This window comes from Nymphaea colorata, chromosome 2 (assembly GCF_008831285.2).
Source record: "Nymphaea colorata isolate Beijing-Zhang1983 chromosome 2, ASM883128v2, whole genome shotgun sequence".
Classification (NCBI taxonomy): Eukaryota; Viridiplantae; Streptophyta; class Magnoliopsida; order Nymphaeales; family Nymphaeaceae; genus Nymphaea; species Nymphaea colorata.
Window position 1 is genome coordinate 19,475,670 of NC_045139.1, and position 26,426 is coordinate 19,502,095.

Consider the following 26,426-nt stretch of genomic DNA (forward strand, 5'->3'; position numbering starts at 1 on the left):
AATAAGGGTTTGAGAGGCCCTAACTCTAGCGAGTTTGCATCTCAATCTGCACAGTGGAATACTGTCACATTCTTTCACACGCACACATGCAACACACACAACACAGAAAAAGGGTGCAACAACAAGGGGTTGGAGTCAGTAATTTTTTATCATAAGAGCCAAAACTATAGTTTTGAAATTTTAACAGAGGTCAAAATAAAAAATTTCAAATTTTGTATATATATTAAACTAAAATTTTGTAGATTTACATATAAATTTTTAAAGTTTTTAAAATCGAAAGGAGGCCAAGACCCCTACCAGCCCCCCTTCCCTTCGCCCCTGACCGCAACCTTTATCCTGAAAGGTCGCATGACTTCACCCTCAGCCTTTAACCTGTAACACTAACAGGCTCACCAGAATCAGGGTGTACGGGAGAGAGAGAGAGAGAAACAGAAAGAGTGAGAGACAGGATCCATTAGAAAGTGTTTTCCATAAACTTCTCCAGGTCCTCACAAAACATGATTCTGCCTTTTTTTATTGACATTGATTATTAGAATTTTCTCATGGTCACTAATTAATAAATCTATGTACTTCAAAGTCGCTTTCCACTTTTGTTGAGGAGAAAATTGAACGGCTTTACCTTCACCTAAACTTGATAATGGAGAATACATGGTTCTTATCATCGACTTGATCCACTGCTTATTCAAGTAAACAGAAGAGGATAAACAACATCTCGTAGATTAAGCAAAATAAAACAAAAGAACTTCCTAGTGTGCTTTCTTCAGGTGCTTAACTGGGGTCAGCAAAAGCAAGTCCTTCCCATTTGCCTAATTGCAGACACATCCCGTCTGTTTCGAGTAATCAGACATTGTAAGTGGAATTAAACTGTTGATTGATCGTAGGATTAAACCATTGCATAATTTTTTTTTTCTCGAAAAGTCTTTTAAAATGTTTATCTTAATATTTTCTAATCATCAGAAAATTCCACAAAAGGGTGGCATTCACATGAACCTAACTTTTGCCTCTACCAAGGTATAGAATCACATCCCAAGACCAAACATGGTGACTTATATATAAGTAAAGAGACAGAAAGGCTCCCCATTCTTCCTGTCTCTAAGGTCCTAAACTGCATGAGCCTTAATTATGACAGTAGTGTATTTTTTAAAAAAGGTACTTTGTTTCACCACTTAATACTCAAAAGTATAGCACGCATGACCTGTCTTTTTAAAGGCCTCTAACACGACCAACCAGCTATGTTATATTTATCAAACTAAAATAGTTCAACCATTTAAGTTTGCTCATTTCATAAATGTTTTTATGAGAAAAGGTCGAAACTCACAACTTTGGCGCACTTAAGATTTTCGTTTTTCGATATTTGATACCTAAAAAACTGACTCTCTCTCTCTCTCTCTCTCTGACTCTCTCAACTGGTTGGACTTGGGTCGTGGTCCAATTGGCTTTCCAACCCAAAACTTTTCTCATCTCACATCTCCGGTATCGAATGAAGCTCCCACTACAAAACAAAAATAGGCTCAAAAGATGCTTCCACCATTTGAGCATCCAACGTGCGGAATAGAAACCGGACGCACTCAAGGGCTCTACCTATCAGAATAATTTTCATTAGAGATCCAGAACTTGGTCAAAATTCCAATAAGGGCCATCAGAACTTTTCAGGGAAACCCGGCTTGTTTGCTGCCAATTGTCACAAGGTTGCTTTCTTGACGGCCCACTGACTCAAGCTAAAATACAGCGTGCTCAATATGAGCCTATATCAGCCTGAATCTGTCAGTGACCCTTTATAATATCAGTTGATTTTCAGCTAGAATTGAAAAAACGGACCAATATCAGTCCCTTCTATATTATTATAGTTGTTCTTTAAAACGTACAATGCCATTTTCTTTACAAAAATCAGACAGTCAGTATTCAAAACTTCAGATGATTCAAAACGACTTTAACTGGAAGTCCTATTTATTAGCAAACAATAGTAAAAATCTGAACTCACAGGAAAATTCAAAAATATGAGTATGGAATATTCCCAGGCCAGTGGAGAGAAATATGGGCATCATTCATATTTGCCAGAAAACGAATCTAAGGCCCGACCCAGTGTCCGCACTTAAGGAACTCATCTCGCTCCACCCTCGACAGATTAAGGTAGGTCCGGTTCCTGAACCCGGTTCCTGAAACCATAATCCAACTATGAGTTGTAGACAAAACCTGGAATCAGGTTCTTATAAGAAAGCCTAAATACAAACGCAACACAACGTAAATAAACATTGACATAGTAAAAGACTTAACAGACTGTTTAGCAACAGTAACAATTCACATGAACCTACTAAAGAAAAGGAAACAAATTCCTAGAACACCATTACAAGTGTTCCAAGAATCTATTCTATTTTTTGAGCAGGAGACAGCAAAATATGTTACCTTTGACAAACAACTTTTAGAGGCTATTGGATTGGTGGAACACGATCCATCCTTGGGTCTTGAGACTCATGTAGGACACGAAGCAGTAGCATAGCTACATATAGGCTGGCGTAGGCAAGCAACAAAATTTTTATTTATGTTACATGTTTTTACATAGATTTTTTACAATTATTTACTTGTTTATATATGTTGTGCCCCTTTAGAAATGAGAATTTCTATACCACAGCCAAAAATTTATGGCTCCGCCAGTGTTCTCAACCAAATGAACTAAATCCATGAGAAATGGGATTCCCTATAACCAAATATTTGCACTAAGATCATATCGGAACCAATTAAAACCCTGAAATTCAGAACCTATGAGCAGCAGTAAGCATTAAGTGGACCGACTTATAGCACAAATCGCGAATCTTACTGTGTCCACAAAAAGGAGTCTCCATGACCTGTTGACAACAACTTTTCACCTAATGTAATCCTACAAGATCTTCTCATACAGTAACCAAACCTCATAAATGGTAATGCCAATAGTTAGTGCAACAATAACCGAGAAATTGCATCTCCTCTAAAGCTTAACGAAGACTGCTCTGTTGCATGGGTTAAGGGGTTGAATTATAGTTAAGGGGCATGTTGCATATTTTTATACTGAGAAATATGCATTAGGACTACACAGTTCTGGTTGGATGTCTATATTCTTAAACTTCATCCCTACTGAAGCTGGGTGTGAGTTGAAATTTTTCCTACATAGATCAGAACATTTCTTGCCTATAAAGGGGTGTTTGTTCGCGGACCAGATCAGGCATTTAATGCATACTTAACCTGCTAAAAGTTATAGTGATATCCCACTTTAGGCCAGATATAAAAAAGAAAGACCATATATATCAGTCCAGATTTTTGTTGTAAGGAGAGGCCTAATTTCTTTCTTAATATATTTAAGTGCACTTCGAGTAGTTCCTCCTAGTTATTGAATTGCTGTTTAGTAAATTTCCCATAAGCTTCATTTTCAAGTGAGTGGGAGGGAATCCCACCAACAGGTGAAAGGCTGAAGCCCCCACCCACCACACCCCCCGGGGCCTAGAGCTACATCGGGACTTAAGTAAAGTTACGGTTAGTTCCTTCAACTCGAGAATAGCTTTGCCACATTCCCAAGCATCTCATTAATGGCTAACTGAAGAGCTGGTAGATGGACTTGGAGAGTAAAATATAACGTATGATACAAGAAAATCAAAGCTATGACACCATCCTACTAATTATATTCATTATATGAAGACTTGGCATCATAAATATGTGGATACGTTCTTGGGTGCAGTCATATAACATACCTTTTGACATCAGAGCACGGTTACTGAAGCACGCGCAGAGAACCTGTGGAATGCTTTCTCACCAGAAAAATTACACGTAAACAGATAGAGAATTTGCCATAACTGAACATGTGATTCATTGTTCCAAAGCAAAATGCCAAAACAAGGAGCACTGGCAAAATCTGAGGCCACATTTTTACCAGAACAGGTAAGCCTGTTCATTATCGTGTAAAAGTAGTCTCTTCATTCTCACATAAAGCAAGAGTCTTGCTTCACTTTTCTGGGATCGAAGTTCTTATACAAGACAGAGACAGAGAGTACTTTTCCCGATCAGTGACAAAAATTTACTCGTGCAAATTCTCAAATCTTCCGTTATGAAAACAAATTATACTACTTTCTTAGGGGCTTGATTGCTACTATGATCGACACATGCATACCCAAGATCATAGCATGTGCATAGATCTAGATATAATGTAAGACAGCTGGTCGCTTAGGGCCTGACCATGAGGGTATTTTCTCCTGTATAACCATATCAGAAACCTTTCAACGTAAAGTTCAATAAATTGAACAAGCTACAGAACCCGTATAACGCTTCTTCACCTGAAAAAGTTGGTCATTTATTCTCACACCAGGAAGTTGTCAGGAGACTCAGGACCCTTCAAGCATATATTTTACTTTCCCAATGCACATACTAAAGAAGGATATTTCAGATAATGGCTTTAGAAGTTAATTTATATCAGTATTTCCTTTTGAACGAACAAATAATACTACTTTCAAGGGCTCTGTGACAAAAATAATTAATATATGCAACGTCACGAGGGCAAGCATTTAGCTATAACGCCGTGGCTGGACCACTAGTCTTCTCCGAAGTCTTTTTCCAAAATGGTCTTGCCATCGTCAGAGCAAATTGGACGTGCCCTAGTGCCGTGCCACCCAAAATATATATATATATAGCGCCATGAATAGAGAAGTGATCATTTACCGTCCAAGTGTTCGCAGTTCTTTTGGAAATATATGCGTTTCTTTTTTCCAATAAGCCAATGAACCCTTACCTAACTATCTTGACAATCTCTATCTACAGTAATGTAACCCAAAAGAGATCATTTGACTTAAAATAATTTATCTTGTTGAAGCATGCGGCAGATAAATGGCTATGGTCAAGAAGATTACTATTTGTCCCTCAGCACGTTGAAAAGGACGAAAGCAAAGATCATGATGGTCTTTTTTTATTTTTTTCAAGTGTGATTGCTAAAGATCCTTGACGTAATTTTTTCTTTTAGTGCAAGCATAACCTTTGAGCCTCAAAGTGCTTCAATATAATTGCTTTAGTTTATTTAAGTCAAGCCCCAAAACTGACTATAATGGATTTCTAGGCACGACCTTTTCTTCTCCTTGCACTGGCTGAAGCAGGTCGGGGGAATTAACTCGATCACCTTTACAACGGTCTCATGTTGGCTGTGGTGCATAGTTTCATGTTATACTTATTTTTCTGTGTTAGGCCTCTCGGTGTCCCTCACTTTCGCCTACTAGCAAAGTTATACCACTGCTTAGACCATATATATGAGGGTACCTACCTCTCGGGGATTAAAGTTTGGACCGCCTTTAACTGGAAGGGTTTAAGCCATCCCACTTCGCCGTGTTTCTAGAGGCCTTTTTCCGCTGAAAGCGGGCTGCAGAATTCCCCAATTCATTTACTAAAAAAGGAATATAAAAATGGAACAAATAACAGCAAAATCAAGAAACTAACAGATAGTTAAGCCATCCCAACCTCCTGCCCCAAGAGCAGGGCAATTACCTCACAGATAAAATCCCGACCACTAGATTCCCGTAGCAGATCGAGCTTTGAAGCAGGGGCGAAGGCCGAGGCCGGTGTGGATACCGTGTGGGCAGTTGATCAAACTAACCCACAAGTACTTATTTTTATGTTGACAACTCTGAAAAAATTTTCTCACTTACATGTCAATGCCCCTAAAAGATTTGAAATGTATTACTAGTGACCCTTAACCAAAAATTTTTAGCATCGTCCCTACTTTGAAGCTCACCGAACCAACCAACCGAACTTAAGCAGCCCCTAAACCAATGCTTCCGTTTCCATCTAACATTATTGGATCTGACAAAGATGGAATGCGCACCGACAGAGGTAGATCGACCAGGAATTCAAAATGGCATTATATGGAAAGCTCCAAACTTCTTGTTGCTTCACCACCACCGTTTGCTGAATATTCCTGTTAAACCAAAACAGCCAGCTTATGCTCTATATCCTGCAACCATTCCAGAAACTATTTCGATCAACCAGCCAGTTGGACCCTTTGTGCTACCTGAGAGGGCTGAAACACAATTGTTCTTCACCACATATGTGACTACGAAGTACGAAGCCCTCGTTGTCACCAGTGAGAAGGGGTTAAATGGTTTGGGTGTAAGTGCAAGACCAAATCGAGTCCCAACTGGCAGCGAAAATCAGATTTCTTCTAACCAAATTCAGGTGCACGAAAATGTGGGATTTTCTCCCGACCAATTTCGAGTCAAGTGGTCAGATCGGGCCGTGTGTTTCGTTGATTGTCGGTTTCACCAAGCCATGGACGCGTTCCACTATTCCATAGGAAGGCGATCTCTATTGAGTAAATCAAGCTGAATTGTGGAACTCGTCTCTATTCTAGGATTACATTTATTCTTATTATTGTTACTGCTGCTGCTGTTGTTATTGCTGCTCCACAAAACTGTCTTCACCAACAATGTTCTAAAAGCAGTATCTGAAATTTTGATGGTTCTATCTTGCTGTTAGGACTAAATGGGTCGATTAATTCATTCCAAGTTTGAACTCAAATGGGCAAGAAAAAAAAACACACATTTCTAGATAAGGTAGTCAACACATGTAATAAGATCCGATCATCTATGAGGATCATACACAGAAAAGGAGAAATCTCAACTGGCGCCTAAATCTAGTTGTTAGTTAGAAATCAGGTATCGATCAGAGCATCTGAGATAAGGCTGTAAAATGCTCAAGTTCTATTATATCTCTAATACCATCCAACACCTCATTTCTGGACATGAATCATCACAGTACGCCCGCAACGGCTACTGGTGTTGGATTTGCTTTTCTAATCAGATTTTGATTTGGCTCGAGACTGCATTTTATTAATCAGTCAACCTACACTTTCAGGACTCCGTATATAGCCACCCGATAAGTGAGTGCGCAAAGCATGCGTAAAATCCCACGGTCTGAGGAGGTAACCACTTCTTTTTCTTTTCTTCTATTGAAAACACTCTCGGCTGAACAGATTTATACCAGATCAACTACGTGGATGGAAACTGAGAATTCCTGTTTCCATTATTGCACGTCACCATATCTTGTTTCCTTCAATTAATCGCCTCCTTCGTGTTGCTTGCCATGTCTGACTCTGAGATGAAATCCTCTGCTTTTATTCTAGCAATTCACCATGCCTTGTCCATCCATAGGACCATAACCTCTCTTCAACTACATTCCTTGCGAGTCATCTTTAATATAAACCAACAAGAAATAATGAGATTCTATCCTACGAATGTCATGCCATTGAAAGAACGGAAGAATCCCAACCTAGGTTCGGAAACGCTTGCTTCACAGGAAGATACATGTGTAGACATCAAAAGCTGGGGCCGAGTGAGGCAGCCCAAAGAACAGAAAGTGGAACTGCAACTGCATGCTCACGCTGATCACATTATTAAACTGTTCTTTCTGTCGATCTCGACCTCATCAAAACTTTATATCGACTTGCATCTTCCTTGACGGTTCACATAGAACTTCTAGATTTGACAAGATTTTTCATACAACTCTCGATGTTTGAGATAACTGAAAACGACCTTTAATTTTATAACATTGCTACATAATAAAACTGATAGACGCAGACTTACCATAAAAGAAACAAAAACTGAACTGCAAATAATTAACTTCGCACTAGCCTTGCTTGGAACAATCAAGAAGTTTATGGAAAATAATGATCATGAGTAAAACTTATTTTGAGATTACTTGATCACTCCCTGAACTGAGTTAATAATTAGGGCTGCATTGACAAAATGAATTAAGGTGTTTGATTATTTTAAATTTAAGACCCATGGATCTAATGTGGTATCCTTTTGTTGATGTGGTAAAAATTCCACTGCAAAATCCATAGTTCATCAAAGTAAGGATCAGTCCGTAGTTCATCAAAGTAAGGATCTTAAATCTGACCTAAAATCTGCACTTGAAATGCTTAGTTTACCTAAAAACATCTTATTTATTTTCATAATGGAGAGGGTTTTATCTCCAATCCTGATGATTTAAAATCAGAGGCAATCAAACGTCCCCCATACTAGTGCTCTTAATAACTATTGTAAACTTAGGAGCCTTCTTGAAATTTTCCTACTTACCAAACAAAAGCAAAAACTTCTTTTGTCTGTCAGGAACTAATGGTCATAAATAAATTTTCGGCATGGTTTTGCTCTAAATTTTATTCATGATACCGTGCTCCGAAGCATTAATGATACGGCGGTATTGGTACTAGTATTGGAATGTTGGTATGACAATGGTATGTTTGGATCGGTTTCAAGTCAGAATTGATCCAAACTAAAGCTAGGCATCTGGTCGGCCTGAGTTAGCCTCAAGCTCGACAAAGTCAGGCTCGGTCTGGCACGAAGCCCTTGCTAGCAACCCAAGCTCAACCCACTTAGTTATTGGGCCGCGCCCAACCGTCAATTTTATGTCCGTCAAGTATTTAGTTTGATGTCCACCCATATTTGAAACTCTTACCATTTCACAGGTTAATATACACGTTAATATCTCATAAACCTTTAGGTTGTATTTGTTTCACCATGGATCTGAGATTCATGGTAATATGAGATTCAAATGATCTTATATCTATAAATTTAAAGTGGGACCCCCTCCTCATCCAACCTTAAATTCATGGTTTTTAACATGTTGCAGGTATTTAAAACCTAGGTCGAGAATCTCCCAAAACACACATTTTAATAAAGCTTTAGATCTTAGCTATCAAACACAACCTTAGTGACGTGTCAAGTGTTTCTAAGGGTAAAGTTTTTAAGGGAGTCATCAACGCTGCATCAAGAGTTTCTAAGTGAACCAATTGCTATATATATATATATATATATATATATATATATATATATATATATATATAAAGACAGAAAAAGAGAGAACAAAATAAAAATATGGAGTGATGAGTTCTAAATATGTATATATCAGACCGAGTTCGGACATGTATATATCAGACCGAGTTCGGACCAGCTCGGCTTGATGAACTTTTTTAATCGAGTTAGTCCAAGTGTCAAATAACCAGCTCAAGCCCAGCCCATCATGAGTCAGGTATCCAGTCCGTTGCCTTTTTCCAAGCCAATTTTTTTTCTTTTATTTTAAGTTTTAAGCATTGTCTTTGTGATGTATTGAGTATAAATTTTGTTTCAAATTTGTATGACCCAATCATATTTTTGTTATTAAAAAAACATTTGAATAACTTAATATATGTTTCTCACCAAATCACTCTTAATATTACATCTATAAGGTTAGGTTGCAAAAAAAAAATATTGTAATAAATAATTTTAATGAGTCTGGTATTTGTTTCTTACGCAAATAGGTCTGGTTTTTACCAACTTCTAGATATACTTTTGTGACTGTGAACTAGTTAATGGTATTTCAAGGTTATGCCCATATTTGGGAGTTGGAGTGACTAGACCAACTTTTTTATGCCTCCACTCCTAGTCTTTGATGCTTAGGGGCAGTTAATTTACATTTATGACACATTATGTGCTATATATCGTAAATATATTTCACAAAATCTAATCCTTTCCCTAAAAAACAAGTCGCTCTTGTTCTACTTATGCAGCCGCTCCTAAAATTGAGCTCGAACTCCGCCCTTCCATGGTATGTCTCTTCACCGTTTGTGAGAACGCTCTTGTCCACAGGGGAGCTTGAAGAAGGGCAGCTCAGCTGGTTAAGCGCATTTGCCAGCCTGAACTATCTTTTTTGTCATCTCTAAATTTCATACGGTTTCTTACCTTCTCCACCTCGTTTTTCAAGCTTGAAGGCTCTAAGACATTGCTTACTTATTCATAACCTAACAGAGTTTAAACTACCCACTTGCTGCCCTTGTCACCGTGAACTAGCTAGCCCACTTTTTATTGGACCACGTGTTCGAGCCTTTGGCGTTGTGGGTCCCCAAATTCAAAACCATGTGGCAGGACCCGGCCCAGTTCTGAAGCTCCATCTTTTGCCCACAGTGCCAGAGAGATGGCACCATGAAACATGAGGATATGGTTCCTTATCCCAAAATCTAGCTCGTTCTCTCTCTCGTTTTCACACTTCTCATAGACTGGTGAAGAACTCCCTGGTTTCTCCTTCCTCTCATCACGCTGATGGATGCCATTCTTACCCACCACTCCTCACTCTCCCCCAAGCCTCCACTGTCGACCCTTTCCTCCAATCTCACCAAATGCCTCCCCTTTACCATCCACATCCCTCCATCCACGAGTTTTGCTGGCACTGGCACTTCCGCCAACATCCAGAGGCTATACTCTGCCATCCATAAGAACCACCAATCTTTCATCCCCAGGACTTCTACGACACAAAATACGAGCGTCCAAGAGGATGAAGAAGCGTATGGAGAAGTGAAGGGGATCATAGGGAGCAGGGTGGTCGAAGGCCCTAGAATGGAGTACCTCATCGAGTGGAAAGACGGGCACACACCCTCTTGGATTCCTTCCCAGAACATCGCGAAGGACGTCATCGCGGAGTACGAGACCCCCTGGTGGACGGCCGCTAAGAAGGCCGACGAGGCTGCCCTGCGTTCCCTCCTTTCCCAGGAAGGCGGCTCCCTCCGCGACGTCGACGCTGTCGACGAGAACGGCCGAACGGCGCTCATGTTCGTCACCGGGCTGGGTTCGGAGGAGTGCATCCGGCTGCTAGTGGAGGCCGGCGCGGCGTTGGATTGGCAGGACGAGGTGGGATTTACAGCACTGCATATGGCAGCCGGGTACGTGAAGCCGGGAGCAGTCAGGACGCTTCTGAAGTGTGGGGCAGACCCAGAATTAGAGGACCAAAGAGGGCGAACGCCGGGGAAGCTCGCGAAAGAGCTGCTGGAGCAGACGCCGCGGGCGAATCCCGTGCAATTTGCCCGGCGATTGAGCCTCGAGTCTGTAATCAAGGAGCTCGAAGGGGCGATATTTGAATTCGCAGAAGTGGAGCAAATTGTGGGGAAGAGGACTAATGGCCGGAGAAAGGAATACTTGGTGCTGTGGAAGGATGGAGGAGACAAAGAATGGGTGGAAGAGAAGTTTGTTGGGGAAGATCTTGTGAGGGACTACGAGGCTGGGCTGGAGTACGCCGTCGCTGAGGCGGTGCTAGGGAAGAGGGAGGGCAGCGAGGAAGGGAAGTGGGAGTATCTGGTGAAGTGGGAGGACGTGGAAGAGCCAACTTGGGAGGAAGCGGAGAACATCGACCCGGAGCTGGTGGCGGAGTTTGAGCGGCAGCATGGTGAAGCCCCGGCTCCTGGGGAGGTTACTGGTGTCGAAGGTCAGACGGATGGCTGATTGTTTGATTCCTTGCAACTTGGCAAGGATTTCGGAATTGTTTGGTACCTCCTTTTTTCTTGTAGTGGATCAATTTTTGTGCTGTGATGGATGGGAGAGATGTATACAAACGCAATGTGGAATGACAACGAGCCTTTCGGGGCTATTTTGTTAGTATATATTATGGATGAACATGTGGAAATGAGAAAACAAATGCAGGTTTCCCTCTCCTTTGTATGACAACTGACAAGACGGATCCTCCGAGAGAAGTACCTCAAAGAAACATTCACTTGATGTGCTCTATAGTAACTCATTTGTATAGTACACTGCCCAAATTTTATACCGATTTACCCATGAATGACTCCATTACTTTGGACAACAAAATCGGTGAAACTTGTAACTCACACTCTAATATTGGAACCTTGTCCTGAAATACAAAAATAATCCACATCTGAATCTATTTCCATTTTTTTCTACTGAAAAGCAAGGATTCACTTTGAAACATATTCTTATGGATCCAACTAAAAATCATCCATAGTTGTTGTCATGTTACTCATGTTGGTGGTGCACTTTGATATTCATTGCGGGATGCAGAATTAAATGCTTTTGAATATCAGCTAAAAATCATGTTCACAAGACTTTGAGAAGTCTATTTTTTGGGTAAGGCACAAATAAAAAGTCGGAGATCAATTATATGAACTCGATATCTTTTTCTCAGCCATGCTGACCATTGTCTTGCTCCTCTGAATGGGCTAAAATGTCACTATTGCGTAGCACAAATGGGAAGACAAATGTAATTCTCCTTGTAAGATTGTAAATAAGGCCTCAACCTATCAACATCTTAATATCTGCCTTACTTGGCCTGATTTTCTCAAAGAGATTGACTACATCTTCTCTGTATAAATTGTGAAAACTGAGATCCATCTACTACCCTAATTAAATTAGCCATGTGTGGCAGCTATGGATGATAAAAATCTTGAAATTAAAATTCTCATATTCAGTCTGCATGAATCATGTAAAATAAATCATGACACTGTTTCCCTTGAAACACTTGCATTTGTACAAGAAGATATCAATCTGACATCATCAATAGATTCAGTCCTTGAAAGTATTATAATTGAATATACTGAATACCAGATGGCATTTATATTCTTCTACAATCTATCCATCTACTTGAAGCAGTATCAGCTTTCTAAAGAATTACCGCTAAACCATTTCTTAATTGATTGGAAGTGATGACAAAGTCGAGGACCATGGCATTATTTTGCGCTTAAAGGAAGCAGCCATTCTGCAGGAGGAGATTCTACAGTAAAATAAGATGGGCCAACAAAACTGTCGTAAAGAAACTAAAAGTTCCATGTTGTCAACAGGTTACAAAAGGTTGAGAAGTGTCAGACTGAAACTAGAGTATATTTGAATCCTGATTCTAAGTGTTTGAAAAGGCATATCTTCACTAACACCGCAAAGTATTTTCACGCTGTTTAGATCATCTTTATACAGCATGTTCTGGAGCATTTCATTGTGCTTCTTAAGTTATTTAATTAAATTTCTGCCAGCATGGGTTTTAACACCTGAAAAGAGATCCATCAAGTTCAGAGTGTATGAATCATGGGATTGTAGTGTATCTTCAATTTAGTTGCCATCGGTGAATTTATGTTGAGGAAGCCAACCATATTCTTTCATTGCCTTCACTATCACCACAACTCTGGAAAAGGATCACTTTACATCATAGAATTCTTGGCAAACAAAAAGAACTGTCCAAGTGATCGTTTAACGAGCTATCAGCCTGCAAGAAGGTCTGGCACTTCCAGATAGCTCATAGAGTTTGACGAATTAAGTAGGTTAAAAAAGAAGAGTTCAATGGTAAGTCACAGTTCTAGATGGGGCGACTGACCATGAACAACAAAGTTTCCAATCATGAAGCTTGGGGATCTATCTAGGGCAACTCCTTCCGGCATGATGCATAGATGTCCCAGTGTGCAACTTCAGAAGATCGAGGAGTGTGAAGTCTCATGAATTGTAACTAAAGCTCAGCATCACCTGTCTATACTGATTGTCAGTGGCTATTTTCATGCTTATTTTATTTTCATGTGGCATCCTGCCTTCTGGACAACTTCAAGTTGCAAGTTTTTCAATTTATTGATCAGTAACTTCAGATGATGGTTTTCTTATCTGAAGATGTCGTTGATATTTGATTAGCAGGAAAAAAGGTGGAAGTGAAATTTATGGACATACACTAGAGAAAATTATTTTTTCCTCATAGAAACAGGCATTATCCTCTACATTTTACAGATTGAGCAACCTCTATGTATGACTAGCTATTGAAAACCTAGGCAATTGGCCACCTTAAAGCGCATCTGAACCTTTCCAAGAATAAGAACGATAAATATTTCTGCATAGAACAATAGCTGCTGTTCAGTAGAATTAGACTCACGAGGATGTCTATAAAAAATACTAAAGGAGAGATAAAGGACATTTTTGTTCGTCAAATGTGCTTTCGTTCAGCATTTTAGTGAGTTTGTGGTGGCTTTCACTCATAGACATAATCGGTTCACAAGGTTTCGCTCTTTACTTGACAAGGAAAGTAGATTAACCCATGTTGACACCAAAACCACTTGAATCCTTAGCGTATTTGCCTTTCGCATTTCCGCATAAGTCAAAATCTAAGGAGCAGAAACCAAAAGGGGGCGTGCAGAAAATCAAAACCGTATATTTTGCAACCAAAGAGGCATCAGATTTGAGCAAGTTCACAATGAAATAAGAATAGATAAAGATAGAACATAAAATTCTTAACATTACTGCAGAAAACTAAGGATATGACTAATTTTCCACAAACTTGCAGGAGAACTTACCGAGATACTAATTCGTTAAGTGATGGAGCTTACCAGACAACGAAGGGGCATCCGCGGTGAATAGGATGACCAATCTAAACTTCTAAACGGTCCACGACGATGAGGGAAAGAGATACAAGAGATCACAGGAGTCTGAATCCAGTTCCGATCATCAGTCGCTGATCTTCTTCACCCTGTTGTTCTTCGCTTGTAACGGCTCATCTTTTGCTGGAAAAAAAAAAGAAAAAATAAAAATCTAGATCATAGGTCTTGGAGATCCGAAGCGATAAGAGAGACAGAGTAAGGTTAGGTTGAGATTATATCTACTTGAGAGAAACAAGAAGCAAACGGCGGCAGGCTTGGGGATTTGGACTGCAGATTTAGAGTTCTAAGGAATCTATTGTGATGATTAAGAAATAGACCAAGATATAGTAGGCACTCGACGACAGCTTCAAAGTTCAAACATTGACTGTCTATCTTCTTCACTCTCTACCAGTTTCCCCCGTAAATGCTAGCGAAAAAAGAATATTAAAAAAAAACCAGATATTAGCTTTCCGAGAAAAGAAATATATGTATATTTAATTGATGGAAACGACAGACAACGGGAATCAAGCTTGGAGAGTTGGATGATCGGTCTAGAGTTCTGAGGGATCCATTAAGAGAATCAAAAGATAGCATGTCTCCAAATAAGTTTCGGTCCCCGATCGCTGAAACTCTCTAAATCGTGGAGATGGAGAGAGAGAGAGAGAGAGAGAGAGAGAGAGAGAGAGATGTTTACCTCAGAGCAACCAGAGATAAAGGGCGCCATGAATAACTGATCGTTCACAGAGGAATTTCGCTCATCCGCAGGGAGGGGGAAATCAAACAGCCAAACAGAGAAGCGCGAGGAAGAAGGATCGAGAAGAACGGGGATAGGGAAGGGATGGGAAAGGAAGGAGATGGCACAGAAAGTCGTGGAAGAAGAAGGAGACGGTTCCCTCTCGCGACTCGTGAGCGCTCCCCCTTTCAGCCTTTTGGCGGGAACTAGTTTGCCTCACCTTTTCCTTTCCCTCCCCTCACAACATATGCCGTCGGCACACTCTTCCGCCAGCATAGACTGTGACTCAAGGCTCGTGTCACAGTGACAAGTAGATGACACGACACTGTAAAGGGTAGCACAGGGAAACTGATTTATAAGTTTTGGGCCTCTAGTCGCAGCAGTGTAGCCACACTTTAGTAAGGTAATTCTTTACCAACGTTTGATGCACAGAACGGTAAAATTATTATGGAAAAAAGTCGGGCTTAGAAAGGTCTAATTTTTTGTGTAGGAATTTTTTTCAAAATCAATGAAAAACGCATGGTAAAGTTTCTTGTTTTGTATGTTGCAGAGGAAAATGGTATGAACAGGAGGAAATTATTTTGATCCACAGTACTTTTCCTATGCATCAAACAGAATACGACACCAAAGTTAAAAAGTTGTATCATAAGTTTCCAAAGCAAGTTTGGATATTAGAGATATAAGGATATACCCTTGAGACTGTTATATTCGAAGGTGGTTTCTCACAAGTAAACATTGAAAAAAAAAAAAAAAACTAGTTTATAAACTACATGAAAAATGAGTGTCGTAATACACAGTGGCCTTTTTTGTTTACATTAATTCTTCATAAAAAACCTGTTTTTGGTTAATTAAACAATAAATCATCTAGATGTCTATCTCTTGATTTACGAACGTGTAAATGTAAATCATTCAAACATACATCATGTTTTTGTTTTTTTCCGTTTGAAAGTTAATTATGCTCTTATAATCTATTCCTTGTGTAAATAATGATCACAAAAATAAAAAGAAAAACAAGTTAGAAGTTAAAATGCAAAACTTTTCAAACAGAAAAAAAAAAAGGCAGAAACCAATACTTGCAGGAGTCATTTGCCTTTCTTAAAAGTAGATGTCGAGTGCACCACGATTCCTGACTGACTCCTAATGAAGAAAGCTTTGCACCAGAAAGTGTATTAAATTGACCTGTACCTATTACAAACAAGGGTCCACGAAACGAAATGTGCATTAAAAAAAAAATGAGATATGTTGGTGCAAATTTATGCCTACGAACCATATCATCCACTTTACAAGACTATTTATCTCACCAAGGTAAGGTAATGTTTGAATACATAATATTAAATGTCTAGCCATTAGTGTCACGGGCTCACCTTCTTCAGCACGTGCGGTGCGGCAATAGCTCCTTCACCATAAGCCTAAATGGGCTCAAGAGTGGGTGCAAGACTTGAGAATAGCAAGGGTGCAAGGAAATCAAAGATTGCAAGAAAATGGAGTGATGCTCTTGCAATGGGCATAGATTGCATTGATTATAAGAACGATGTAAACAAAGAGGTTTGAAAAAAAATCTCAACATTACTTACATAGGATGGCCGAGGCCTCTTACAAAATTCAAATGTCTATAACCCCAAATAAATAATCTCCAACATTCACTTGGGACTTGTGGGAGGATGCTCTAGACAAAAGCATAAACCAAAAACATTGTAAGCAAAATGGAAAGTAAGCAAAAATAGATTCAGAATACCCAGTGATGTTCAAGTGAAACAAAAGTTAGAGGTCCTATATACACCATCTTATATGATGGCACTAAGCTTTTGAGGCATTTTATAACTTCAATGTTTGGTTGTGCATGGAAGTTTTTTTGATGTACAAACAAAGGCTAAAAAGAGATGGCCAAAAGGATTTATCTATACTTAAAAAGTTTCACTTAAAGTTTCACCTGTTTATGTGAAACTTGATTACTGTTATATAAAAAAAATATGAATGGCCCTCATTTGACGTATCAAAATGGCAAGCAAAACTTAGAGTCAACACTCATTCAGTCAGTCGACACATATATATATATATATATATAAATGTGGAGAACTATTATGCCCTTGGCCAATCGTCGTCGTGCCCCTTGTTTTTGTATTAGGGTGATGGGAAAATGAAATCCAAGGGGTTTTAAAGAGCACTGTCCATAACTGTTTGGGAGCAACGCCCGGGTGAGTGTGCCCTTTGGCCATTTCTTTTCAATATCCTGCCAAAAACCCATCCTCGCATTGGGCTTTATTCACTGCGTATCAATTCAAAAGGGATCACATCACATGGTCGGGGAAGGTCAGAATAGAGTGGTGGTAGATCGCTACTCCCAACACCAACAAACAACACTGGACTCTGTGGTCATCTCCCTCGCCCACAATGACAGATGCAAAACTAGGGCCATGAGATCCACGGTTCAGGTTGAAACAGGTTGACCATATTATTATTATTAATTTGTTTATATGTTGTTCATTTTTTTACTATATTTGTTTGAATGCATAGTTCAAGAAAATGTTCCTTTTTTTTTAAAAAAAAAACGAAACAAATTAACTAGTCTTTCAATACTTGAAAAAAAGCGTTTTTTGAAAAAGAAAAGTTACAAACTAAAAAAACGCATTTTTAACATGTTTTTTCAGTTTTTTTAATGTCAAACAATTTCTTTTTTTATTTTTATTTGTTAAAAATCTACTTATCTTTTCGTGTTATTAGTTTTTCACTTATTTTATTTTTTTTATTTTTAATTTTTTAAAATTTTAAAATAGTTATCTTTTTTTTTAAATTCACTTTATTATAAAAAAAAAACTGCTCCAAGACATTATTTTGTGAATATGGCTTGAAGTTAGAATGCAGCAAGTTATACTTCATGACCCTCACCAATATTGTGATTGAAATGACCGAAATGCCCTTGTTAATTAAATGGTAGACCCATCCCCATAAGCACAAAAGTGAAACACTGAAACCTGGAAAAAAATTACTGTATCAAATTACTAAAATATCCTCATGCGTTGTTAATACATACACACGAGTTGCCTTTAAAACTACTTTAAAACGGGAACCTTGTGTTTTCTGGAATGCAATTTTTCGCGAATGTATCCAAATTCACGAAGCAACGTGTGTTTTACTTTCGCTTTAAAAGTTCGTATTTGAAATCGAGGGAAATTTCGCATTGATGGATGTCAGCATTTTTTTTTAATGAAAAAAAGTTTGCTCGCTTTTATGAAGAACCCATTAGTGCCTTTCCTCTCAACGTTTCTTCTGACTTGAAAATAAACTGTGCAAAGGTTCGGTAAAAAAATTGGATATATCATAAGATTATGGCATTGTATTGGATTTTCTTAAAAAGGAAAGATATATATATATATATATATCTGTTGAGATGAGCTCTTAAATGAAAAGTAGTTCTAGATAATCAAATTATATAGTGGGGAAAACGAAAACTATTGGACCAGATAATCATGCACTGAAAAGCAAAAGATTCAATAAGAAAAGGAAGAAGAGCTCCATCTCCAACAGCACGTTGGTTGGCCTTCCACTAGAGAGATAAACCTTGATGCTCTTCTCTTTAGGGGCTAGAAAAGTTCAACAAACCATTTATATAGGCAAGACTTTACCTGAAGCTACCATCAAATTCACCTACGGGTTTGTTTTTATTATTTCAGATTTTAAATTCATAGAACTGATGTGGATCTGACATGGACACGTTTTTGTTGATGTGGTTAAAGATCTATGATAAAATCCATAGTTCATCAAACTAATGATCATCAGACTTAAGATCCATACTTGAGATCCTTATATAAAATGTATGATTTTAAGATTGGTGGGAGAAGAGTCCAGATTTTAAATCCATGCTATTAAATCTCAAGGATCTCAAAGATAAGGCTATCAAACGCCCCTTTGTTTGTGGTCTTAAATCTGAAGCATCCACTAGTGACACTATAAGGCTGTCTTCGTATAAAGGGACTATCAAATAAATATTAGATTAGGGGCACTTGATGTATTTGGAATCATGAAATTTTAGCTTGCTCATTTTTTAAAAAATTGGAATCGTTAAACAAACAAGGTATTTTGTTTATAAAATTAGGAAACTGAAACATGGAATTTTGATTCCATTTCAGTTTGAGAAGGAATTATGACTTGTAATTTTCATTATTGAATCAAAATTCCAAACCATCAAACGCCTCCTAAATGGTAAGCTTGGGAACCATTAATTCAAAATTTTCAGTTTCTCTGGTTCGCATTATTCAAGTTAAAATGAAGGAGGAAAGAGAGAGAGATGCTTTTATGTCACGATGGAATTTATATATTCACCAAGTAAACGATTTGAAGCTCTTATTAAGAATAAAATATTTGAAGTTCTGAAATCTAATATCTCAAATATATCATATCGATTCAAGCATGGTAATCAAATGTTAACTTAGTTTAATCGAAAAAACTGTATTTACTTATACATGGGAACACCATTGTCTAAGAGGACAAGACAGTAGTGTAATGGACAGGACGTCCTGTCTGTCCTGTCCCAACGGACAACAATCAAACGACCTCTTAGTGTCGCTAAATCTTTCATTGCTAATGCTAAGGGATAAACCAACGGTTGCTTGGATGAAAAATAAAGCTGTAAATAAAATAAAATAAAACTATCTACATTTGGCAGTTAAGAAGGTAATGAAGCAACATCTCGTAAACAGCCCTCTAAGGCTTAGTTAGAATAAATTTTCAATAACTTATAGGCGTTTCACAAGATGAACATAATGTAATCCACTTGATCTTTATAAAGTACATGTTTTAAGAACATTATGTTTTCTTTTGGAGAAACATAATGTGATATTCATTGATTCGTAGGTCATCACGATATCTATATTCACATTAATATTTATCGAAAATAAAAACATGGTGTTTTTGATAGATAAACAGAAAAAGAACCTACTTGCCCCTAGTCATTTTGCTGGCTCGTTTGATGGTTTTGAAATATACTATTCACTTAGAAATAAACTTAAAAAATCTAGCCATTGAGGCCGATTGCAAAAACATCTTTCTAGAATTTTTGTCCATGCCCAAGAGGTCGGTCCAAGTTTTTGGAAATGTCAGTTGTGTTTCCAATTCACCAATTTTAAAAACAAAATTCTGAAAAATTAATTCTGTTTTTATATTTCCAAAGCATCAAAAGAGCTCTGAAGTTTAGAGCCGAAAAGCCAAAGCCCTTTTCATCTTTCCCTACTCCTTTCGAGGTTTAGAGCTGTTTCAGGACCTAGATGATCATATTGAACATTATTCAACTCGAGTGCCACACGTGCTACTATTTGCAGTGCAAATATATATCACAATAATCAAACTAAAGAAACTTCGCCACTCAAAACGACTAGGTATATTTAAGCTTATTGAATGCAAAACATTGTGTTACCTTTTCTCATCAAAACAACTTATGAAGACACTAACCACGCATTCATGAATTTTAAAAAGCTTATTTTAGCTAAGATTTCGGTTTCCGCGAATAAAAATGAGATCAGCTTAAGTAAAAGTTAGGAGCAACAGCTTGAAATGAAGAACCATAAAAATTTGCATTCTTCGTTTGGAGCTAAAACGATGCTTCCGTGATAATCTTAACGTCGCACATATAATGCAACACGTGCTCCGCCTCAAATGCACGCGTATATAATTTTCGGCCAAGATTTTGTATTTATAAAATATAGCTAGTGGGAAGCCTGCGCCTGGCGGCAACCCGCCGTCCACATGGACAACAAAGATTTGAAGGGCTATACATTCCACATATTCATTCAGGGGCTCGCATTTTAGGTAAATTTAGAAAGAAGGCTTCGTGTTTCAGGAATAAAATGTACACCACAGACCGGAAGAGTGAAGGTGGCCACGGTTTCTGGCAACCCTCGAACAAAAAAAATAAAAAATCTCTCCTCGAGAAATATGAAAAATCTAGCTATTATGTACTAAGCGAACAATAACCAGGTCAGGCTCTCGTTTGACTGCTGCAAATTGGAAAGTATAGCCTGTACAGAAATCTGAAAGTATATGCGACGGCTTTTAGAATTAAGAAGAAAATGTGGGCTTTTCTGTTTTTTAGAAAATACCTTCAAATTTTTTTTGATTTACTTTTCAGTAAATTTTAAATTAGGGCATCCCCTGCTTTGCCTCGGTCTGCAGACCAAAAATCCGGAAACGAGTTCCTTTCTCTCTGGCGAAGATATAAAAAACCCTCCAAAACCTTCTTTGCCTGGCGACTCTTTGTTCTATATCTGGGGACAGCAGACATACGAGCAGAGAGGACCGAGCTCCATCTTGGTGTTGCAGAAGGAGGAGGTGTTGGTAAGAGGAAGAGGAAACTTGGATAGTGGGTGTGGTGGTGGTCTAAGAAGGAGATGAATGCAAAGGGATGATAGAGAGTGATGCACAAGCTGTGGAGCAGGAGTCCTCCTCCCTTCTTCCCGGTCTCCTCCGCCTTGGGAAGCACCCGCCACCTCTTCGGCTTCCTTGCCATGCCTGCCCTCCCCCGCCCCCACCACCCACTCCCCGCCGCTAAGCCCCTCCGCCGCTACCCTCGGAACCCTCTCTCCATTCCCCCTTCTTCGCACCACCCCAGGCAACAGCCCTCCTGCGGCTGCCGTGCCGTCTACCACAATGGCGTGGCTGCCAGGGTTTGGGTGGTTTATAAGGAAGGGACCGGGGTCGCCGGCGCCGCCTGGCTGCACGGCCGGCCGGCCGGACCTTGCGCCGCGTCCTCGAAGGAAGAGGCTTTGAGTGGCGCGGGGAAGGAAACGGAGTTTGAGGAAGTGGCGGGAGCAGCTGAGGAGGAGAAAGCGAATGAGGGGGTCGCGGGTGGTCGGCAGCAGAAGCGCTTGTATAAGGAGAGACGGCAAAGGAGCTCTTCTTCTTCATCCGCTTCTTCGCCGTCCTTGTGCCCGCCGGGTCCGGCTTGTGCGGGACTTGCTGGTCTTCAGGGGAGTGCCGACCTTTTGACTATTCCCGGCGTCGGCCCCCGTAATCTGAGGAAGCTTGTTGACAATGGCATCGAAGGAGTTGCAGATCTTAAGCAACTGTACAGAGACAAGGTATCAGAAAATGGTTTCTGTTATCAGCTATGAGCGTTACATGTTTTCCTCTTCTTATGGTATTTGGCGGGTGCTGTGTGTGTTGCATTTTCTTCTTTAATAGATTATTCATTGCATTAAATGCCAGAGCTAGGCATATGACAACGAAACCAACCACAGTGTTTTAGTTGTGGAGGTCCATTTTGGAGGCAATGTACTAAATAGATATTTTTTGATGATGCTGCAAATGCATTCAGATGATGTTGACATGACGACCAACTTGTTTTTGTGGGAGTCCATCATTTCTCTCTTGCAAATGGAAGCCGACCACCGTATTTCTGGGTCTGTGATAAATATTTATAGTTAATAAATCTGAAAATTTGCAGGAACTTGCACAGCGTGGGATAATAGTTTTGTCCGGTGAAGCCATCGACACATGAAACATTGATGATGTGTCCATTTCGAAAGAAGTAAGCAACATGGTATCTTTACAAGAGACATGACGCCCTAATAAGAAAGATCCCTTGGATCTATAAGCGCTTTTATTCGATTTTGTTGTTGCATATTGTATATACAGGGCATTGTACAGGGAAGAAAATTTTCCCTCTCGCTCTCGCTCTCTCTTTCTCTTTTTTTTTGTCTTGAATTGCTAAGCTTGCTAGTTAACTTACTGAATGATTATGTAACTTCTGGCCCTTCTTTCTCTACGAGTTCGAGTTGTTGAACAAGTTGTGAAGTTTTTCCACAAAAGAAGTATGGCACCTGTGGATTCTTCCACCTTTTTGTTATGAATCATCATTGATTGGGCTGGCGGGCTTGCAAAGTGACTTATTAGTCTATTGGATTTTGGCTTGTTTCAAAGCTTCGGTTACTATTCGATAATTCAATCTTTGTTAGATTAAAATAGTTTACCGTCGGTGCCTGTCCCTGTGGTAAATTTGTTAGTCCTGGAGGGATTTTTGTTGCCTTCTTTCTTTTTGTTGTGGTTTAAAATCCCTTTTTGGATCAATGTCTTTTGGTGTTTTAGTGCTTATACTCATGTTTATGAAGAGAAATTATACCTTAAAGAAAAAATTAGTCTAGTGAATATGTAATGCATATATCATAATTTTCTCTTTCAAAATTTGATTATTGTACTTGTCATTGTCTGTGCATTTGTTTCTAACCAATTTCATCCTCATCCAGTTCTTTGGAGAATCCAGTCAGAAGATGGTTGAATATTTACAGAGCTCTGTAGGGATCATTCACAAAAACCATGCCGAAAGCATAACCTCCTTTATAAAGGATAGTGTCGATGAAGAGCTTAAAGAGGCAAGCTCCGAGTCTGACAAGCATTCTTCTCAGAAAAAGAGGATTACGTTCTGTGTGGAGGGGAATATAAGTGTTGGGAAGACAACTTTCCTTCAAAGAATAGCCAATGAAACACTTGAATTGCGTGACCTTGTGGAAGTGGTTCCTGAGCCTATTTCAAAGTGGCAGGATATTGGACCCGATCATTTCAATATACTAGATGCATTCTATGCAGAACCCCAGAGATATGCCTATACTTTCCAGAATTATGTTTTCGTGACAAGGGTGATGCAAGAACGGGAATCTGCTGGTGGAATTAAGCCACTGCGTCTGATGGAAAGAAGTGTTTTTAGTGATCGAATGGTATTGCTTATAGCTTCGAAGTGTTCAGTTTTGTATTTGATTTCTTGTTAACTTTTTATGAATGAATTTTGAAGGATGGTTTCTTCTATATGGTGTTGAAATGAAGGTTTTCGTTCGTGCTGTGCATGAAGCTAACTGGATGAATGAGATGGAAATCAGCATCTATGATTCATGGTTTGATCCAGTTGTTTCCTGTCTTCCTGGGCTTATTCCTGACGGTTTCATATATCTAAGAGCCAGTCCTGATACCTGCCATAAGCGGATGTTGCTGAGGAAGAGGACAGAAGAAGGTGGTGTTTCACTGGATTATCTCCGTGACTTGCATGAAAAGCACGAGAGCTGGTTGTTTCCTTTCAAGAGCGGAAATCATGGAGTAATATCAGTTAGTCAGTTACCTCTCCATGTGGACAGCTCCCTTCATCCTGATATAAGAGATCGTGTGTTTTATTTGGAAGGGAACCATATGCATTCTAGTATCCAAAAGGTTGGCATTCATTAACCATGATTAACTTTTTTGACTGCCATGACTGGGAAATGTAAGGAGTCCTTATGAAATTTGCTGTCTCCACATGCAGGTGCCAGCTCTGGTTCTAGATTGTGAACCCAACATTGATTTCAACAAAGACATTGAAGCAAAGGAAAGGTATGATTGCAATTATTATCACTCTTGTGCACCTTGCACTTGCATTTTCCATGTTCTAGATTTTCATATCTAGATCATTATGCAGTCAAATTTATAATATAACTGAGTGTATCTGTCCAAGTAGTTCACTTTGACAACCGTGTGCGCTCCTGTGTTTGTGTGGGAGAAAGAGAGTAAATGATGGTTCTGAAGCGTAACAGGATGTGGTGTTAAAAGAACTTCTATTTGCTTGTTATGTTCTTTATTAGTCTGAATTGTGGAGAAAAAGTAGATGTTTCCAGGAACTTGGAGGAAGTTCCTTGTTCTTCTTGGGTTTTTATCTTTGTTGTATCATGCCTTCTGCTGTATTTTCTAACTGATGCGTTAACGTTGTCTCTCGGATAGATATGCTGGCCAAGTTGCCAAATTCTTCGAGTTTGTCAAGAAAAAGAAAGAAATGCCGTCCACTAAGCCCGATGAAGGCAAAAGCTCTTGTAAGCAGCGGATAGTTCTACCTCATCAAGGAGGTTTCTGGACTCCAGATAAAAGGCTTTTCCCGTCTTCATCACTGCAACAGTTCGATTTCAAGCGGGCAATGTCATCATTCCTGTCGAGTTAGCTGCATACGAGTCTTCTCCTATTTGCCAGTGCCGTCTTTTTTGCTTTTCGCGATCTTCCAGTTTGTGGCTGTATACAACACATACTGATACTCTAGTTCAGTCTTGCGGTATTGTTTGAAGCCTGTGGCATGTGTAAAATCGTATCTGTGTTGCAGTGGAAATTTGCTACGTGTTCCATCGTCTACCTTCTGCTTCTTCCATCTATTGTGCCTCGTTTTGCATTAATGTTGCAAAGGAGAGTAATGGTGCACAAGCTTTGTTGAAATCAAGAACTAAGCACGAATCTTCTACATTTTCCCCATATATATGAAGCAGACTCGAGTATGTCATGGATCTTATCGGAAGTATTTATTTAGAAGTTCGGATCTAATGACAGCCTTATACAAGTAAACCTTTTCAAAAAATCTAATGTATACGTGATTTTGTAGCATTTCAACAATTGACTGGGGTGTGGGTTCTGCGAACTAGAACTTAATATTCTGCATATTTTCATTTTGCTGCTGATTATGAAAGATTAAATCATTAATTGGTTCTTATTTTCATTACCAAGTGAAAGTAATTAAATTCCTTAAATTCAAGTCTGGTTCGTGGCATCTGTACCTTGAGCTTCAACTTGTCATTTATAAACATCTCGTGGCACATCATTATTATTTGGTGCCATAAAAGCGTGATATTAAAAAAATCACCTGTTTTTTATAATATCATCTCATTTTTGCCATTTAACTCTTAACGACTAGTTTCGTATCATAGATTTGTTTTAGTGTCTTGTTTGTAATACAATAAGGTTTTAAAGGGATCGTATGTAATATATTCGCTTCGTACAGAGCAACGATTTTTAGGCGGGAACTTGAAAGAGCGTGTTTTTTCTTTTTCCCGAACGCTTAAAATCACGTAAGGATTCGGGTCATATTTCGGATTAGAACTCATATAAAAAGCTACGTGTTGAAATAAGTTCAACTAGGAGGCGTTTGATCCAATTAAAATTAGTTAAATTTTATAATCATTGTTCTCATTCTTTCGAAATGTGAATTGTGTTATCAAATAAAGAATTTTCATATGCTCATTCCAAAATCAAAATTTTATGATCATAGCATAAGGATAGAAATTATGATTTTAGAATTTTGGAATTTTTTCATCACCCTTTGACGCACAAAGCATGAAGACTTTAATTCATGAATTATATAGTTTTCATCCCCTTTTTATCAAACAAGTCATTTTTAGTTTTAAAATCAAAATTCAATACTATCAAACTCAAAGAAAAATTGAAATTGAAATTTTCGTTGGAATTCCAAGTTGAAGTGGAAATTTGAATTTGGAATTTTCTATTGAATTGAAACTATACTTTTTGAAATTCACAAGGCATCGTCATCAAATGAGTGGAATTGAAACTATATTTGTTAAATATGTTAGCGTATTTATGCAAATACGAGAAAAAATTAGCCAGTTTTTTTATAAATTTTACAAGATATGATTTCCTTAAGAAATTATACTATTAATTAACGCCAAACCATTAATCACCAAAATGATAACGGTGGAGATTTTGGACCTACATAATACAGGGGAAATGAAATGGACATAGGCCAGATCATGTGATCTATCCGCA

The 26,426-nt window shown here is 38.8% G+C and overlaps 2 protein-coding genes and 1 long non-coding RNA gene across 3 annotated transcripts; 2 read left to right on the forward strand and 1 right to left on the reverse strand.

Moving 5' to 3' along the window:
- Nucleotides 1–1,804: 1,804 nt before the first annotated feature.
- Nucleotides 1,805–15,046, reverse strand: LOC116247072 (uncharacterized). Its single transcript, XR_004170788.2, has 3 exons — nt 14,841–15,046; nt 14,117–14,290; nt 1,805–2,156 (listed from the first exon to the last, which is right to left on the reverse strand). It is a non-coding gene; the product is annotated as an uncharacterized LOC116247072 (long non-coding RNA).
- Nucleotides 9,956–11,410, forward strand: LOC116247071 (signal recognition particle 43 kDa protein, chloroplastic). Its single transcript, XM_031619025.2, has one exon. The coding sequence runs from the start codon at nt 10,080–10,082 to the stop codon at nt 11,250–11,252; it is 1,173 nt and encodes a 390-aa protein (XP_031474885.1). The 5' UTR covers nt 9,956–10,079; the 3' UTR covers nt 11,253–11,410.
- A 5,985-nt stretch (nt 15,047–21,031) lies between the features above and the next one.
- On the forward strand, nt 21,032–25,007 carry LOC116249129 (uncharacterized). The gene is made up of 5 exons (XM_031622280.2): nt 21,032–21,949; nt 23,114–23,581; nt 23,688–24,065; nt 24,157–24,224; nt 24,609–25,007. Exons 1-5 carry the CDS (start codon nt 21,287–21,289, stop codon nt 24,820–24,822), a joined length of 1,791 nt encoding a protein of 596 aa, XP_031478140.1. The 5' UTR covers nt 21,032–21,286; the 3' UTR covers nt 24,823–25,007.
- The last annotated feature ends 1,419 nt before the right edge of the window (nt 25,008–26,426 follow it).